This window comes from Mauremys reevesii, linkage group 27 (genome assembly GCF_016161935.1).
Source record: "Mauremys reevesii isolate NIE-2019 linkage group 27, ASM1616193v1, whole genome shotgun sequence".
Classification (NCBI taxonomy): domain Eukaryota; kingdom Metazoa; phylum Chordata; order Testudines; family Geoemydidae; genus Mauremys; species Mauremys reevesii.
The window spans coordinates 5,230,146-5,248,742 of NC_052649.1; the positions used below are offsets into that span (position 1 = coordinate 5,230,146).

The following is an 18,597-nucleotide window of genomic DNA, read 5'->3' on the forward strand; positions in this document are numbered from 1 at the left end:
TCGCAGTTCCTGCTCCTGGACCTGGCACGGCTCTGGGAATGTTCCGCCTTGGGGAGTGTCACATGAGGACAATCCACAGCGGCCAACCAGCTGGGTGGCGGGCCAGCCCTCCCCAGGCCAGGAGGGAAGGGGGCCTGGAACTAATGGTAACCAGGGGAGCATGGAGGGAGGGGGAAAAGGGGAGGATCTGCTGCTAGGGGGCGGAGAGTTTTGGGGATGGGGGAGCTGGAGCAGAGAGAGGGGCATGGGTGGGTCATGGGTCCTGCCAACCAGGTGTGGGGCTGGCAGCTGCAGGGCGCGCACGGGGCTGTGCAGCAGGGGCAGGGCTGATGGGGGGAGCCCTGGTAGGGGGGAGCCCAGGTGCGGGGCTGGCGGCTGCAGGGCGTGCATGGGGCTGTACAGCAGGGGTAGGGCAGATGGGGGGGAGCCCAGGTGCGAAGCTGGGAGCTGCAGGGCGTGCATGGGGCTGTACAGTGGGGGGAGCCCAGGTGTGGGGCTGGCGGCTGCAGGGCGTGCACGGGGCTGTACAGGAGGGGTAGGGGGGAGCCCAGGTGTGGGGCTGGTGGCTGCAGGGCGCACGGGGCTGTGCAGCAGGGGTGGGGGCTGCAGGGTGCACGGGGCTGTACAGGAGGGGTAGGGGGGAGCTCAGGTGTGGGGCTGGCGGCTGTAGGGCGTGCACGGGGCTGTGCAGCAGGGGTGGGGGCTGCCCCCCCGCAGTGGAGGGGGGCGGGGGCTCACATGACCCTGCCGAGCGGCTGCCGGAGCAGCCTGTGGCCGCTGTGCCGGGACGAGCCGGGGAGGGGAAGGGGAGGGACGCGGGGGGGGCCAGGCAGCCACACGCCCGGCGGGGGAGCCGGCGCTCGCAGCAGACGCAGCAGCCGGGCCGGCTCCTGGGGACCCGAGGAGCTGACAGAGGAAAGTCACATGGATCGCGCCGGGGGGCTGCCCCCCGCCCTCCCTCCGCCGCCTGGCCTGGGGGCGCGCTGAGGGGCGCAGCATGGAGCAGGTAGGAGGCGCGGCCGGGGGGATCTCGGGGGGCGACTTCGCGGCCCCTCCCGGGGAGGCTCGCGCACACAACAGAGCGGGGTGGGGGTCTGTGTAAGGGGTGGAGGCTGGGATCTAGGCATGGGGTGGGGGGCTCTGTGCAGGGAGCCTGGGTCTGGGGTCTGTGTATGGGGCGGGGCTCTGTGCGTGGGGGTCTGGGGTCTGCATAGGGTGGGGCTCTGTGCGTGGGGGTCTGGGGTCTGTGCATAGGGTGGGGCTCTGTGCGTGGGGGTCTGGGGTCTGTGCCTGGGGGTCTTAGGTCTGTGCATAGGGTGGGGCTCTGTGCATGGGGGTCTGTGTGTAGGGTGGGGCTTTGTGTATGGTGTGGGGTCCTGGATTTTGTGCCTGGGGTGGGGTCTGTGCCTGGGGTGGGGTCCTGGATTCTGTGCATAGGGTGGGGCTCTGTGCGTGGGGGTCTGGGGTCTGCGCATAGGGTAGGGCTCTGTGCATGGGCCTCTGCGTGGGCTCTGTGCATGGGGGTCTAGGCTCTGTGCGTGGGGTGTGGCTCTGTGCATGGGACTCTGTGTGGGGCGTCTGGGGTCTGTGCATAGGGTGGGGCTCTGTGCATGGGGCTCTGCGTGGGGGTGTGGGCTCTGTGCATGGGGTGGGGCTCTGTGCGTGGGGGTGTGGGGTCTGTGCATGGGGGTCTAGGCTCTGTGCGTGGGGTGGGGCTCTGTGCATGGGACTCTGTGTGGGGCGTCTGGGGTCTGCGCATGGGGTGGGGCTCTGTGCGTGGGGGTCTGGGGTCTGTGCCTTGGGTGGGGCTCTGGATCGGGTGGGGTGAGGTCAGAGCCATGCCAGGGCTGAGTGGAGCTGTGTACAAGGGGGCTGGGGTGCAATGCACTGCAAGCATGGGGGGGTGCACAGAAGGGGACTCCGATCTCTAGCTTCTGTATGCCATCCAGGCTGGTTTGCCACCCTTGGGTCTAATGAGGAGGCTGGTGCTTGGTCCAACCCCTGCCCCCCCCCGGTACCCCTCCTGGTGGGGGGGAACACAGCAGGTGGGTGGCAGAGAGAGAATATTACAATGATAATAAAAAAAAAAGTGTGTATGAAGCGAAGGGAGGGGTGGGGTACAGAGAGGGGAGTGGAGGTGGGGCTTGTATAGGGAGGTGGGAGGTGCTAGGGCATGGGGGTTGTATGGGAGGGGTATCGAGGGGGGGCATGGAAGGAGATGGGAGGGAGGGGTCTTGTCTAGGGAGGAATGGGAGGGAGCGAGGTGTCAGCGAAGGGACGACTGGGAAGGGGGCTGCCTGCCCAGGGGCGTATAAACATCCCCTCGCTGCCAGTTCAGCTTCTGGGCCCAGCAAAATCCCAGCCTGGTGGAGGAGGAGGGCAGCCGGCCATGTGCCCTCTGCTTGTCTCTGGGTGAATGATCCGGCAGACCAGGGATTCTGTGAGTTACATGGGTCACAGTGCTGCTTCACCGGACCTATGTGGGTCCTGTGGCACAGGGGATGCTTCAGAGAACCACGATTTGCCACTTGACTCTCCCTCCTGGAGAGGCCAGGGAGGGGTGAGGGAGGAGAGCAGAGCTGTTTTCCGAGTGGCCCCTCCTGGTCTCACCTAGCCAGGGGCTGCCTGACCCCATGCAGGGAATTACAGCTGGATGGTCAGCATGGTACCCAGGGAAACTTCCTGCCGAGATGCCCTGATATTGAGGATGCTACACCAGGGAGGCCTTGCGGGCATCTGGCCAGAGACCCTCACAATCATTGCACATAGGCGCATGTGCCTGTTCACACCCATCAGAGACCCTCATCCTCTACAGCCGTCCCTGGTAACCGTGAGACAGAGGCCGTCGTAATGTACATGCACACACGCCTTAGACAAAGATTCTTGTTGCATGTAGAAACGTGGTCACACCGATTAGAAAGGAGGCCATCACAATACACACACACACAGAGACACCCCCCCGCTTCGGTTGCTCGGGGTTAGTTCTTTGCAGTACGTGGCACCTGTTGCTCCTGGTCGTGGTCTCGTTCAGACTGATTTTTGGCTTCTGTCTCTGGCGGCTCGTGGGAGGAGAATGAGAGAGAGAAGAACCTGCCACCGGGTTCTGCCCTGCGGCCAAACGGGGCGAGGGATCCCTCCCTGCCCAAAGCCAGCCGGTTCCCATCTGTGCTGTCCCCAGGGGGCGCCGCGCCGCGGGGTGATGGAGCAGGCTCTGGGGGTGGGGGTACTTCCCACTGACAGGGGTTGGGGGGAGCAGTCGCCACCATTTTATGGCAGTGGAGGGCGGGATGTCGGAAGGGAGAGGCAGCTGCGGCAGGATCTCTGCATCGGAGGAGCCTCTCTCGGCCTGTCTCCGCGTGGAAGCTGGGGGTGGGCGGGGGGAGCAGTCGCCATCAGGGAATCTCCGTGGTGCGGGTGGGGTGGGATCTCTGGGTTTCTGGCAGGGCGGGGGGTATTAGTGTGGGTTTGGAGGGGAGCATCAGGCCCTCCCTCTTCTCAGGAATGTCACTTTGCTGAATGAATCCCGAGAACCTTCCCCTCTGCTGGAACAAGCTGTAAGGTGGGAAATGAAAGGCAGAGCCCCCCCGCCACCTGAATCCGAAGGATAGTAACCCCCCACACACACACCGCTACCCCACCTCCCTGAATCCAAAGAGCAGCGCCCCACTCTGCCATGCCTCTGTCTGCCACTGTCCCCCTTCTCCTGCAAGCCGCCCCTCTCCCCCCGCCACCTGAATCCACAGGCCATGTGTGTCCCTCCTGCCAATCCCTCCCATGCCAGTTGGAATCCCTTGTACTGCTGCACTTCATATTCCCGTTCTGCTCTGCTTGATTGTCCTGCGGGTACTGCTGTGGCATGGCCAGGTCACTGGGAGCCCCCCCAAATATCCCAGCTAGCACCCCAGCTTTCCCTGGGCGCAGATATAGCCAGGACTTCCCACGCCACCTGGGAAGCAGAAGTTTGTGCTTCCTTCCCTGGGGTTCTGGGAGCCGCTAGGCGGGAGGCGAAGGGTCCCCCATGACGGGGGAAGGGCAGGAGTGAGTGTTGGGTCTGGGCAGCAGGCTCTTATCCCAGGGATCAGACAGGCAGGCACCTGAGGATGGACGAAGGGGCTGGCCTGTGAGGGACGATAGGCTGAGCCCTGGCCTGGATTCTGCACTCGGTGTAAACTGGGAAGTTGGGTGGGCTCGCTCCGGGTTTATGCCAGGGGAACTGAGAGCAGAACCCAGCCCATAACCAGTATGGATTGGCTGAACGTTGGCCGAGTCCGATGCCTGCTTCAGCTCCTCTACACAGTGACACCTTGGGCTCCTGGCACCCCCATCCAGGGATCTCAAAGTGCTCACGATTTAAGCTGAGGTTTTGAAAAAGACCTACGGGAATTCCAGCCCTCAGTTAATTGGGTGTCTAACCCCCTTAGGTTCCCTTAAAAATCTCAGCCCCAAGCCCCACAGCACCCCTGTGAGGTAGATCAGCATCCTTCTTCTCACGTGACGAGACCAAGGCACAGAGTGGGGAAGTGACATGCCCAAATACATACAAACAACAAGGAGTCCGGTGGCACCTTAAAGATTTATTTGGGCATAAGCTTTAGTGGGTAAAAAACCCACTTCTTCAGATGCCCAAATAAATCTGTTAGTCTTTAAAGTGCCACCGGGCTCCTTGTTGTTTTTGTGGATACAGGCTAACACGGTTACCCCTGATACTTGAGAAATACATCCAGTGGCTCAGCGGAATTAGAACCCAGGGCTCCGTTGTCCCCAGGGCTGGGCTTGTCTCACCAGACCCATCTGGAAGGGAGGAGCTTTGGGCAGAATTGCTCTCTGGGGGCCTGGAACTGGGAGAAACAGGAGGCAGTTAAGAAAAGGAAAATTCTGATTGTAACAGAGCAAGGCAGGGACTGTCCATGTTTGTACAGAGCCTAGCACAATGGAGCCCTGCACCAGGACTGGCTGAATATCAGGAAAACTGCCTGCCAGTGAGTGGGATGAGGCCGCGGCAGCCACATAAACCCCTAAGACGGAGGCAGGAATTATGTACTAAAGTGAAAAATCACTATCACCTGGAACACTGAAAGCTAGATGCAGAGAACAGGACGGTAGATAGGCTTGCCGTGTGGTTGTAGCCGTGTTGGTCCCAGGATAGGAGAGAGGCAAGGTGGGTGAAGTGATATCTTTTATTGGACCAACTTCTGTTGGTGAGAGAGACGAGCGCTCGAGCCACACAGAGCTCCTCTTCAGGTAGGTCGGCTGGGCAGAATTCGATTTTGACCGATAATATCGATGTTTATCTTTAAGCATTTTTTTTATTTTGATTGATTTAAATTTCCACAGGCAGCAGAGGAGAGTCAGGCAACAATTAATGGCAGCCGACCTTAAGATTACAAAAGTTAAAGCTTTATAACCCCAATTGCAAGCGTCGTGTGCCAAAAGAGACGACGTAAATAGCCTTAAGTCAAGCTCAAGTTTTCAAGCCGGATTCTTCCATTGGCCCTCTGTGAATGTCAGGTATTATTGCTGGAAATATTTATTCCTTGGGGTGTGGGGGTGTTTGGCAAAACTGACATTTCTTGATAAAAATCTAATTCTTCCAAGTGTAATTGTAGAGGGTGAACGTGGGCCAGATGGTGTCTAGTAGGTGAACCTGGTTGGAAGTTTTCAGGTGAAAATTTTCCATCAGAAAACGCAGGGTTGTCAAAACCGAAACGTCGCGTGGACCCGTTTCAATTGCACTCAAAATTAGCTTCAGCATGAAATGTTGCATTTTTTCCTATATGAAATGGTTTTGGAGTCACATTTTTTGGATAGTTCCGTTTTCCAGGAAAATGTTGAAATTGCCCGTTTCCCTCCCGATTCGGAACCAAACCAAAATGTCAGAATTTCCCCAGAACCAGAGAGTCCGAGTCCCAGCCAGCTCCGGCTGGAGGACGTCTGTAACGTTCCTGGTTTGCTGGATTGCCTTGCCCTGAGCTGAAGGCAGGTGTGTGTATTTTCAGCGGTTCAGCTTCTCAGCTCTCCAGGCCTTCACTGCTCTGTTCTCTGCCCAGCCCGCCCTTCTGGTACCCTGTGCTCCCTGGCAGTAAACTGTACACTGTCTCTATCTATCATCCTTATATGGCTGCCGTTACCATAATCTCTGAGCACCTCACAATCTTTAATGTATTTATCCTTCCAGCACCCCTGTGAGGAATGGCAGTGCTAACACCCTCATTTTAGAGATGGGGAAACTGAGGCACCAAACAGCTAAGTAACTTGCCCAGGGTCACCTAGGAAGTCTGTGGCGGTGCGGGGAATTAAATCTGAGTCTGCTATGTCCAGAAGCCAGCCTGAATTTGGGGTTCTTTCTAGGGTTTACCTTGACAAGCTAAACACGTATTAAAACCACCCTTTGCCTCGAATACACCAGGATTTTAACACATTGATGATCCCGTGTTTAAAAAACATGCCTATTTCCCCAGTGAAGATAAAGCCTTAGGGGGTGGGAGAGTGTGAGAAGGGTGGGTGTGTGTGTGTGAGGGAGGATAGAGAGCCTTCATGTGCAGTACATGCATGACGCCTGCATAGGGGCCCTCTGTACATGCCTGTGTGTGGCATGCTGAATGGGTGTCCACCCACTGGACATCGCAGAGATGGGTGGGAGGAGGCCAGGGGCAGCTGCAGATGGGGATTGAGGGATATAGATGGGCCTGAGAAGCCCAGGGCTGGAACAGCAGGGCAGCTGTGGGCTGGGATTGAAGGGCATTGACGGAGCTATTCGGGGGACTCAGGGCTGGGATAGCAGGGGATGCTGCAGGTTAAACCTGAGAGATCAGTGCAGCTGCTGTGCTCATGTCCGGATAGGACAGCTCCTGCCTATTCAGTAGCACCCGGACCCCCACATCTGCCCAATTCGCTTTTCTGTTGACTCCCGATTACCCAGGTTCCTGGTGCGGCCCAGGCGGGTCGGCTAATTGGGACCCTCACAGAATCCCTGGTATCGGCCTTTGCAGCTGCCCTTTGCTCAGAGCCTAACAATTCCCCGGCTCCCCTGCTGCCGGTTGGAAGTGTCCCAGGGCCTGCTTCCCAGGGTGGAAAAATAACCTCCCCACCACCCAGCTGCGCTGCAGGGCAGTTCCCCGTCGGGCCGCCCCGGCGCCTTCCCTTTGCCCTGGTTGGCTGGGGCGCCTCTGGAGCAGGCTGTGTTAATTTTAGGCAGTGAGATCAAACAGCTTGGCATGCGGCTCGCTTGCCGATTGGACAGCTTGGGGGTGCGTTATCCTGTGATATAACCCGGCCAGGGATAGCGCTGGGCTCCGGCCGGGCCTGCTTGTTGTCTCTCGCTAATAATTGAAATGGCTGATGGCAGCCGTGGAATGGCTCTGGGGCTGCCAGGGAGCGAACAGACGTCCCCAGGGCTCCGTCCTCCTGGAGTCCCTGCAGAGCATCCCCCGCTCACCCGCTGCGACATGGGAATGTGGCGCCACTTTAGCCCTAAAGCACCTCCATTTAGGAATGCCCCAATGTGTGAGCAAATCCCCCCCCCACCCCATAAAGCAGCTGGGCTCGGCCTTTCATTCCCCAGCGTGTCTGTAACTGTGCTGGGGGGGAAGGGAGAAAATGCTGGAAGACGCTTCCTCCCAGACCGCTTCTGCCTTCATTGATTTTTCATATTAGGACCCTCGCTGTGGTTCCTTTAAGAGGCTTCCCTTCGGCCCTCCAGGCCCTCGGGTGCCAAGCATAGCTCCTAGCCAGGTTTTCTCTTGTTTATCCGAGTTTCCCATAGCCACCCATGTGGGCTGAGCTCTTGAGCTGAGCGGAAGGGGGTGGGGAGGGGGGAGGGAGCCATGGTAACCCTTTCCTTGCTGTCTCAAATTGCCTCCGGGGGTTTTGGGGGTCACACCCCATCCGCGTCTCCTGTTTCGGGCTCTACGGGGATATTTTTCCGGTGAGGTTCTGCCAGCTGAGCGCGCTGGATCCGATCCTGCCTGCCCTGAAGCACAAGCTTAACTTTTAGCACAGGAATAGTCCTATTGATTTAAGTGCATGGCAGGATCGGGGCTCACCACACACGAGGGGCCTGATTCTGACCTCAGTCACCCCACTGTAAATCATCCCCATTAAAGTCAACGTGACAGATTCTCGGTGTAGCTGATTGACACCCGCTAAGAGTCTGGCCCAGTGAAGTTAAATAGTATCAGATTGATGTAAAGGAGAGCAGAATCTGCACTTCTCTGTTTGTAGTGAAACAGCCTGGATCCAAATTTAGGGTGTGTTACACTTACACTTTTACACACGTGTGCACACGCACAGTTTTTCAGACCAATATTTTCATGACGTTCTTTTAAATGCATTTTGTTTCTTGAATCGATGTCTTAAGATGTGTTGAGCAGTTATTCTATTCCTGCAGACAGAGATGTTAAAACGTGCCTGTCCCCCTCCATGACGTTCACTGGGAGCTGTGCTCTAACCATCTTTTTCTAAAATAGATGCTCTAATTCAGTCAGGAATTATTTCAGGGAAGGTGTCTGGCCTGTGCTACAAAAGAGGCCAGACGCAATGATCACAGTGGTCTCTCCTGGCCTTGGAATCTATGAATCTATGAATAAATCCTGTAGGCAATTTTGAAATGCTCCCCCTAAGGCCCTGACTGTCCACTGACCTGTGCCGTGTGTCAGTATTGAAACCATCGCAAGGCTAAGGTTACCATTCGGATCTGGTGCCATTTTACACCTTCTTTGTGCAAGGAGTAAATCACTGCACAGAGGACCTAGGGCTTTCTCTTCCCGTGAAAAAGGCGTGGCTTTCACGCCGACGTACCTAGCTCCCTGCAAAATCCTAGGCGAGATGAGGCACGGGTAGTTTTTATCAACCCACCCTATATACCTCCCGCACCTGGGCTTGGCCTCAACTGGTTAACCTTGCGGAGCTGTTTATTCTGGTGCAAAGCAGGTGCAGATTGTTATAAATGGGGTGAATGACTGTGGGGCAATGGAGAATCTGGTTTAAGGGCTGGTTTGCCCGCTAAGGTCTGCTCCACACGTAGTTTTTGTATGGATTTAAAGCCGATCGGGGGAGTGATTTTTCTACTGAAACACCTCAATTGTTATTGCCTCTAGTGTGGATGCAGCTACGCTGGTATAAAAGTGTCGGTATCATGATGGGCTGTGTTTTGTTTTTCTTCATTTTCAACAATATTTATTAAAATATTAAAAATCCAGGGTCAGCCGTTTTTGTTTAGTTTGAACAAGCCAAGTTTTCAACCCAAGATAAGCTGCTTGGTTTCATTATTGCTTCTAGTCAATTTCCTTTCCGGGTTCTCAGGCCCTGCATTCAAGCATTGCTACCCCCAGTATAGTGCAGGAGAGTCCGAAAGAGAAACTGAACGGAAGTAAAAGTGAAATTTACCTTGCAGCATTTGCCTAGTTTAGCTGGTAACTGAGTCCAGGCTCACCCTACAAAGTTTTGTTGGCATAGCTATGTCAGTGAAGGGTGTGGAAAAAAAACCACACCCCAGCCGAGGTAGCTCTGCCGACAGAACCCCCAGAGCAGATGCTGCTGCCAGAAGAGAGCTTTTTTCAGGATCGCTAATGTCATTCGGGAAGGGGGTGTTGTTCTACCAGAAGGACGGTCACTGTCAGCATACGCTGGGGAGCGCTGACGGGGCAGCTGTACTGGCAACGCATTTGTCGCCTAGGCAAGGCCTGAGATTTAAAAAAAATTCTTTCAGGTTTAGTGCCCACGGGCCAGAATGTGCACAAGCGCCTGGCACTGCTTTGACACTTCAATAAGTGCCCAGATGCTCAAACGAGCTCAGCACATTGGGTGCTGAGGTCCCCCCCACCTTCCCCGCCCCCAAATCTTAGGTGCCTAGATGAGAGCTGAGCTCTTTAGAAAATCTGCCTTCGATTTCTCTGGGTCTCAGTTCCCCATCTGTAAAATGGAGCTAATAATCCTTCCGTGACCTATTTTATCTATTTTGACTGTAAGTGCTTTGAGGCAGGGACTGCCTCTTGCTCTGTAAAGCTCCCAGCAGAACAGGGGTTTCTGATCTTGACTAGCCACAACCATCTTTGCTATAGGAGCAGAGGTAGGAGAGAGCTGCAGGCTTCCCAACCCTTGGAACCCAGCTGTGCATGCTGCTGCTGAGCGTATTAACTATTTGCCTATTTTCCATAGGGCCTAGGGATTGGAGATCAGGGCTTGTGCGGGGCGCCGAGCAGAGTACGTCCATACACTACAGACTTCTGCCAGCGTAGTTATGTGGGTCGGGGTGCGAAGAGGTGGGTGATCCCTGGCCGACACAGGTGTGCTGGGAAAAGCCACCAGTGTGGATGCAGCTAATATCGGCAGGTGCTTTTGCCCATTCTGGTTTGGCTGGTATAAGCTGTGTCCGCACCAGGAGCGCTTTGCTGGGATAGTATAACTACACTGGCAAGGCCTTCCTAGTCGAGACGTGGTCTGAGAGGCATTCCCTGCCCCAGAAGGCTTACAACCTAAACGGACGGGACAGACCCAGGGCTGGGGGGGACAGGATCTAACATACAAGCAGAGGCAAGAAGGTGACGGGCTGCAACCGTCTTGTCATGTTGGCTTGTTTCCCTTTGATTTGTGGGAGGGGTTTGTGGCGTGGGAATTAATTGGCGATGGGGGAGGGTGGGAATGAAGGGGGGGGGCAGGAGGGGAGCAAAAGGGGGCAGGCAGGGAGGAGTGAGTCTGAAGCAGACAGACTGGGGGTGGGGTGGGGGTGGAAGCGAACAGCCAATCAGCAGAGGGGGATCAACATCCAGTGTCAAAGCAGCAAAAAGGCCCGCTGGGTAACCGTGTGCTGGGTGTGTCCCCTCCACCACGCGGGGTGCTGTGCCAGACAACACCCCACCCCCCGAGGGCCCCCCGCTGAGACAGCAGGTGCCGTCCCGATGGCGGGAACTCTGGTTTTATTCCCCCCAGAGGTTCAGTCTCCTGCTGGCCCCCAAGAGAAAATTCACCGCAAATAAAAGGGAGGAGGTGGAGAGGATTTGGAAGAAAACAAACTAATCACCCTGCTGGGGCCAAACACAGCCCTGGAGGAAAGCCAGTGACGGGAGATGGCCTTAAACCAGCGCTGAGGGGCCCCAAATCCCCGGGGTGCCAGTCGAATTACTGGGATCCCCCTCCCATCCCAGCCCCCCCACCCGCTGGCAGGCACTTCCCACGAGCCCTCACTAGAGGGGGCCCTTTCTCTTCCTCTCTCTCCACGGAATGCGAGTGTCAGCTGTTCCCCACCCCTTCTTCCCGCGCTCCCTGCCTGGCACCCTGGCCCTGCTCAGTGCCTGGCAGCAGGGACCCAATGTCCTCGCCGAGGAGACACCCTCCAGCTTCCACCTCCCTGGGGAAGACAGGCTGGGGGGGGGCGTTGCCTGGACTCCCCTAGATTCCATTCCAGGCATTCCCAGCACCCGCAGCTCTGTGCCCAGCACCCCCACGTGTCTAGTGGGCTGTAACAAAACCCTGGATTCGGATCTTGACTTGAATCCAAACTGTGTATGTCTCGTATTTCTGCTCTGGGGTCTCGGTGCCACCTGGCTCAGAGGGGCCCTGGGATGTTCTGAGCTGCAAGAGGCGGAGGTGGAGGAGGGTTTAAGCTGCTGCTATCTACACTGAAGTGCCCATGAGAGCGGGTGCGGGGTAGGGTGGGGGGGGAGTGGTTTAGGGCAGAGCTGCCCAGAGGATTCAGGGGGCCTGGGGCAAAGCAATTTCAGAGGTCCCTTCCATAAAAAAAAAAGTTGCAATACTATATTCTCGTGGGGGCCCCTGCAGGGCCTGGGGCGAATTGCCCCACTTGCCCCCCCGGGCGGCCCTGGTTTAGGGTGAGGCTGTGAGCTGGCAAGTGGGAATGTGCCCTGGTGCGATCGGAGTCTCCCACCCACCTGTGCTGGGGTGGCAGCCCTGGGCCTATCCCCTTCCTGCAGGGAGTAGAGCACCGGAGAGGTGACTCTCTGCACGCTCACAGGCACCCAAGAGGTCCAACGTCTTTAGGGTGACCAGATGTCCCAGTTTTATAGGGACAGTCCCGATTTTTGGGTCTTTTTCTTGTATAGGCCCCTATTACCCCCCACCCCCGTCCTGATTTTTCACACTTGCTGCCTGGTCACCCTAAACGTCTTGCAGGAGCAGGTCCAGATGGGACAGATCCATTGGGAGCTCAGGGCCATTCCCTGCCATAGCTGCATCTCGCCCCCGATGGGGACATGGCCCCAGCCTGGCTACAGTGAGAGGTGTTTGGGGGAAAGAGATTCGAGCCGCAAGTAACTCTCCTTTGTGACGACACCTCCCAACCCAGCTCCCTTTAGAGCTTTCTGGGCCAGTTACACTTACTCTATTTTCCATTCCCATACTGGGATTTCATCACTGGGAAATTCAGTGGGACACCCCTTTGAAACCCACTGACCCCACACCCTGCAAAGCTGCGTCAGTCCCCAAGCCACGTGCCAATCGGGGAGATGGGGGTGAGGGGCTGTTAGTCTCCCACTTCCTCTGAGTCTGGAAGAGGTCCCGGGGCATCGCCCGTGTTGCACAGCTGGTCCTTGAGCTACTTTCAGGTCACGGCCCTGCCCAGCCCAGCCTGCACCCATCAGAAGGCTGCGAGCCATGGAGATAATTAACAGTCAGATCGGCTTGGATGTGAATTCTAAGGCCAGAAAGGTCACTGGGGTCGTCTAGTCTGACTTACCAGGCCACCTCCCAGCTGGGGAATCCCAAAGTGTGTTTATAAAGGGGGGGGAGGGTTTCCTCACTTTTAGAGATGGGGAAACCGAGGCACAAAGCAGGGCAGGAGCTCACCCAAGGTCACACAGTGAGGCAGTGGCTGAGTCTGGAATAGAACCCAGGAGTCCTGCACAATTATTAGCTCCCACTCCCACCCACAGGGCAAGAACCCAGGAGTCCTGATTCCCAGCCCCCCCCCCCTTCCCAGTCACTAGGCCGCATACCTTACAGAGCCGGGAATAGAACCACAGGGTCCTAATTCTGAGACTCCTGCTCTAATTACTAGGCAATGCTGCCTCTCCACAGCCATGACCACGAAGCTCCTGGATTCGCATGAATTGAAAAGAGGAAGGGGGTCTATGTATCAGCCTGGTACAGCACAGGGATCTCCCAGAGGGCAAGGCACTTCCCACCATGTGTTTGTGGCTCTGTGTCTGGAGCTCCCACGCTGGCATGATTAGCAGCGGGAAGCGTGGACTGGTTGTCGGGGAGGAGGGAGTTTGTCCATTGTGGGATTAGCCTGCTAATTGATGGCCAGGATGTGATCTCATTTCCCGTCTTGGAGAAGGACGGGAAGAGGGGGCACCGGGGCTGGCATTCACAGATGGAAAATGTGAGCAGGTGGCATTTGGGCAGACTCCCTGCTCCCCCTTCCATGCAGTCTAGGGCAGTCCCCATTGACTGGGCTCCGGGAAGGGCTCAAGATCAGATTGGATTGTTCCTCATGTTTGAAATACGGTGCTGAAGTTTCCTGAAAAGGTTCTCAAGGGAGGATGGGGCCGGGGCCGGCCGGGCTGGCATTTCCCGCCCCCATCCCATACTAGTGCATCTGGTTTTGTGGGGAAAGAGGGTAAAATAAGACTCCAGAGACTTGCCCCTGCGTGGGGGCGTGGGCGGGGTACGTCAGAGGTCTGCTTCACTTGCAGTCCCTTGGAGGGTGTAAATCATTCGAAACAGCAGGCCCTGGTTGTGTTGCTCTTCCTGCCTCCTGCCTAACTGGATTGTCTCCCCTGGGTGCAGGGTTGCGGGGTGGGAAGGGACTGGCCCAAAGCAAGGTGCTGCAGGAAGTGACGTCAGTGTTTCGTCAGTATTGGTATCGCAGGAGCTCCTAAAGGCCCCGCACTGAGATCAGGGCCCTGTTGTGTGAGGTGCTGCACACAGAGGCACCTGCCTCAACAAGCTTACCGTGTAAATAGACACGACAGACCCCGGGCAGGAGGGGAAACTGAGGCACAGGTCAGGGAAATGACTTGCCCAAGGTCACCTGGCAGCAGGCCACTGGAATAGAAGTCATGTCTGCAGATAGTGGCCTATCCGCTGATGCTTGCACTTATAATCCAACCGGGCAACTATGTCCGGCCTCCCTTAGATCTCCTGGCCGTCTCAGCAGTATGCAGCATTTGTTGTTACTTTGGGCGGTTTACCCGCTGCTGTGTTCCATCCCAGAGGTGGCTGCATTTCAGTAATGGGTATGGGGCTCCTGTGTGCATTCACAGTATGTAAGGAGCTTTGGGAAACCTTCAGGATGAACGGGGCTATGGAATCGTGGATGTTAATGTCACTGGTGCGTGCAGATGTCTACTGCCTAGGGAAGAACCTTCACAAGGTGCTAGCAGTACATGGCCAATGACACACAGTTGAACTTCTCTAATTCGGTCCAGGAGAGGGCAGCAGTGGCCCTTACATACCATCCAGGGCCCTGCTATTCCCATTTTACTGCTGGGGGAAAGAGGCGCTTAGCCATAAAGTGGCTTCCCCTCTGATCAGTGAGAGTCAGCACAAAGCTGGGGATGGAACCCAGGAGTCCTGTGTCTGAACCATCCACTCTTGCACGGAGGTGCCAGTGTTGCTGAGGGTGAACGCTGGGCCTTCGGCTTTTAGTGCTGCTATTAATAACATCACTCCCATTACCACAACCCCTTACTATGGTGCACCCCACTGCCAGTGACCCACTCCCACCCCCCAGGAGAACATTGGCTGCCTGCTGAAATGTGGCCGCTCATCCCCCTACTGCCACCACCAGATCCGCTTTGCTAGGTCCCGTCCCTCTCCCGCCTGCAGCGTTCAGCAATGTTTGCTGAGGGGGGAAAATCCAATTGGAGGCATCGATCCCTCCCGGGACTGCAGCTCCCAGAGCATCATGCACGGCCAGCAGCCTGTGTGGATGTGCAGGGTGGGGGAGGCTCCCAGAGCTTCCATCCCAGGCTGTGGAACGGGGGCAGTTTATGGAGCACGGGCGGGTGGTGAAACAACGTTGGGGCAGAGATTGGGGTGTTCGGATTGAAAATAAAATGCAGCTGCCTCAGCTTGTTATGATCTGAGTGAGGTGGGGGGATGAGAGAGGACAGAGACACGGCGATCAAAGCGAGAGGCTAAGCATTAGGGAGGGGGCGTTCTGCCCGCAATGGTGTCTGTCTGTCACTGTACGTACCCCGATGTCTGTCTGTCGGGGCTCTCACACTGGTGCCCATCACCGTAGTATCTGAGCTCCGACAGACCATGTGTGATGTCTCGAGTGGGGGTGCCTGCATCTCCCTCTCCTTTCCAGGCCTGCCCTTCCTCACGTTCCCCGCCCCGTGTCACCAGCGGCACCGGCGGGGTGTGTGTGCGAAAGTGAGTCGTAAGGTGTCTCTCTCTGCTGCATCTGGTTCTGAGCCCCCAGGGGAGGGGGAGCTCATGTGAAAATGGGGCAGGAGGGGTGGGGAGCCCAAGAGACATCAAAGAGGGGGAGACGGCAACAAGGAAGCAGGGAGAGAGACAGATGACAAGGAGGTGGGAGACAGACAAGGAGGATGGGGGGGGATGTGGAACAGACATAAAACAGGGGGAGGGGAGAGAGATGGGAATGGGGCTTGATGGGCTTGATAGGCTTGATAGTAGGACACCCCCAGGCTCATAGGTGTGGCTGGCAGCCCCACGTTCTGGGCGGACTATTCCTCCAGCCCCACTCCTTCCATTGTGCTCCCTGCGAGCGTGTGTGTCTGGGGAGGGGGCGCTTTCCGTCTGGCTACGCCCTGGTGGGGAGGAAGTGACTTGTCACTTGTATCCGACTGTTTATTCCCTGCAGCTGGCAGCTGCTGGGAGGGGAGCGATTCCTGATGCCAAGGCCGGTTGCTGGGGGGGAGGAGAGGCGGGGGGGACAGGACTTGGTGGCAGGGTTCGTTAATGAGGTGGTTAATAGGGGACGGTCAGTAAAAACCCCTCGGCGTCCCCCGAGGCTGTGCAGAGGGGAACGCAGCTGCCACGCAGCCTGCACAGCAGCTGTCCCACTTTCCTGATCCCCCGGGGACCCTCCGGCTGCCGACTTTCAGGAACTCTCCCGCTGGCTGAACCCAGCACATCCAAATCTGAAGAGCTCGGGCCTAGATCCTCCAAGGTGTTTAGGTGCTTCAATGGGAGTTAGGTGCCTAAATACCTTGGAGGCTCCTCTGGGCCTGAGCTCAGCCTTTAGGCACCTAAATGAGGGCCTGATTTTCCAACGCTCGGCGCTCCTGGTATGACGCTGACAGCCAGGTCCTGAACAGATGTTGGTACCCAACGTGCCCGGCTCTTTGGAAAATCCACCCACATACTGTGGCGCCCTAGATGGGAGCTGAGCTCTTTCCCAAATCCAGGCGATTGTGGGTGCTGACCACGGGAACATCTGGCCCTTAGCGGTTAAAACACCGACACTCTTCCCACCACTGCTGCCAGCGTCAGCGAGCCCGCCCCCCCCCCCCCGAGGTTTCCACCTCCTTGGAATTTTTCAGCCCAGGAAGACCTTTCCCAGGTTCCCATCCTGGTGGTGCTGACTCACCCCTTTTCCCTTCTGAGCCAGATACCAGGGGACTCCATGCCGTTTAGAGTGAGTGTGGGATCTTTCAGAGGGGATCTTCAAAACCAACGTCCTGTTTGTTCCCCACAGAGGTTAAAGATCCCACGGCATGTTCCCGAGGAGCTGTGGTTTGCCCTGATGTCTCTTTGCCCCCTCTGTTGTGCTGTGCAGTGAATTGCTGTTGGCTGCTGTCTTCCACCCCAGAGGAGGCTGCATTTCAACATTGCTGGGTACTGATAGCTTGCAAATCACTCTGGTTATTATTTTGATTACAGTGGCATATCGTGGTAGGCACCGAACACACACACAGTAACCGGCGGTTTGTACTCTGGAGGCTTACACTGGAAGTAGACAAGACAAGCAGAGGGCACCACGAGAAACAGAGGCATAGGAAGAAACGACTTATCCAAGTTCAGTGAAATAGAACCAGGCATCCAGACTTCCAATCCAGTGCCCTATCTGCTAGTCCACACTGCCTATCCAAACGTCTGCTCTCCATACAGTTTGGAAGGTGATCTCCGCCCCAGTAGACGCTTGGTTTGATCCTCCTGTTTGCCCACACGACTGTGAGTTCATTCAGGACACAGGGGGCTAGAGAGAGAGAAAATCGTAAACCGGCACGCGGTGTTTGCTAATTGAAGTTTCCATTTCAGTCGGTTTCTGTCGTTTTATTATTATTTTTGCAAGTGCCCCAGAGGAAATAGTTGTTGATATGAACTTTCTTAATTGTGTCATGGAAAATTTATATTAGACGTCTGTGTTTATGCTGCGTGTGTGTGTGTATATATGTGTGTGTGGGAGAGGCAAAGATTAAAATCTTTGATCATTTACAAGAGGGTCCAGTTTAGTTAAGGGAGAAAACAAGCAGCTGCAGGAAAGCTGCTCTTTGCGTAGTCAAAAGAACTGTGAACCTATTTGCTCTGCTCATCTGTTCCTTATTAATACTTAATACTTAGCACTATTGTATTGTGTTTTCATCCACTGATCTCAAAGGGCTTTGTAAGCATTAATTCATTACGTTTTAGAACCCCTCCTCCCCTGTGAGGTAGGACTGTGGTCTTCATTTTACAGATGGGAAACCGAGGCACAGAGGGCTGGCTCCTCAGCTGGTGTATGTAAGTCAATGCAATTCCATTGAAATACATGGAGCTACGCTGATTTATGCCAGCTGAGGATCTGGCCTGCGGAGTTGCAGTGACTTGTCCAAGGTCACACAATGAAGCGGTTGGGGAGCTGGGAATCAAATCCAGCTTTTCTGCTTTGCTTTAACTGTAATGATACTGGAGGACAGCATGGTCTGGTGGTTAGAGGAGTGAACCAGGCCTCCAGGCCTCCTGCCACTCAATTGCCGTATCACCTCAAGCAAGTCACTTGCCTGCTCTGTGCCTCAGTTTCCCCATCTGTTAAATAGGGCGAGAAGTCCTCATGGTCTGTAGCATGTCATAGGTCAGTACCCTTAACCAGCTGACCTTTGTAAAGCGCTTTGAGAGCCCTGCTGCTCCATCAAGTATCACTAGGTGTCATGGTTTGCAATGTTGTCGGAGCTGCGTTGGTCCCAGGATATTAGACAGACAAGGCGGGGGAGGTAATATCTTTTATTGGACCAACTTCTGTTGGTGAAAGAGACAAGCTTTGAAGCTCTTTTTCAGCTAGATGGGCCGGATCCTCAGCAGATGGGAGTCCGCCTAGCTCCATTGACTTAATCCAAGAGCCGCTGATCGTCCCCAGCTGAGGATCTGGCTCTGTACTATTAAATCGATGTTACAGGCCTAGAGTGAGAGAGTTCTGAACATTCTGCGCTGCATAAAAAACATGAAAGGAGAGAAATCCGCAGCTCTCGGCATCCTCCCTCCTTCCCTGAGATGCTTTGCTTATTTACATCTTTGAATGCTGAGTTTCCATGGCAACTCTGCCCCCCCCCCACTTCTTCTGCGGTTAGAGCCTTGATCCCCTTGCGGTGGAGAGGAGGGTGATGCAATGATCGAGGGGGGCTGTCTACCCAGACCAGGAGGCTCATTGCCGAACTGGTGCCACGGCTGTTGTCTGGAGTCTGTTGTGAA

The 18,597-nt window shown here is 55.9% G+C and overlaps 1 protein-coding gene across 1 annotated transcript in view; it reads left to right on the plus strand.

Moving 5' to 3' along the window:
- Positions 1 to 963: 963 nt before the first annotated feature.
- Positions 964 to 18,597, plus strand: part of ARHGAP23 (Rho GTPase activating protein 23) — a 116,775-nt gene continuing 99,141 nt past the window's right edge. The window contains exon 1 of the mRNA XM_039516532.1: positions 964 to 1,006. Within this exon, the coding sequence (XP_039372466.1) occupies positions 998 to 1,006 (9 nt within the window). The 5' untranslated portion in view covers positions 964 to 997. The remainder of the gene's footprint in view (positions 1,007 to 18,597) is intronic.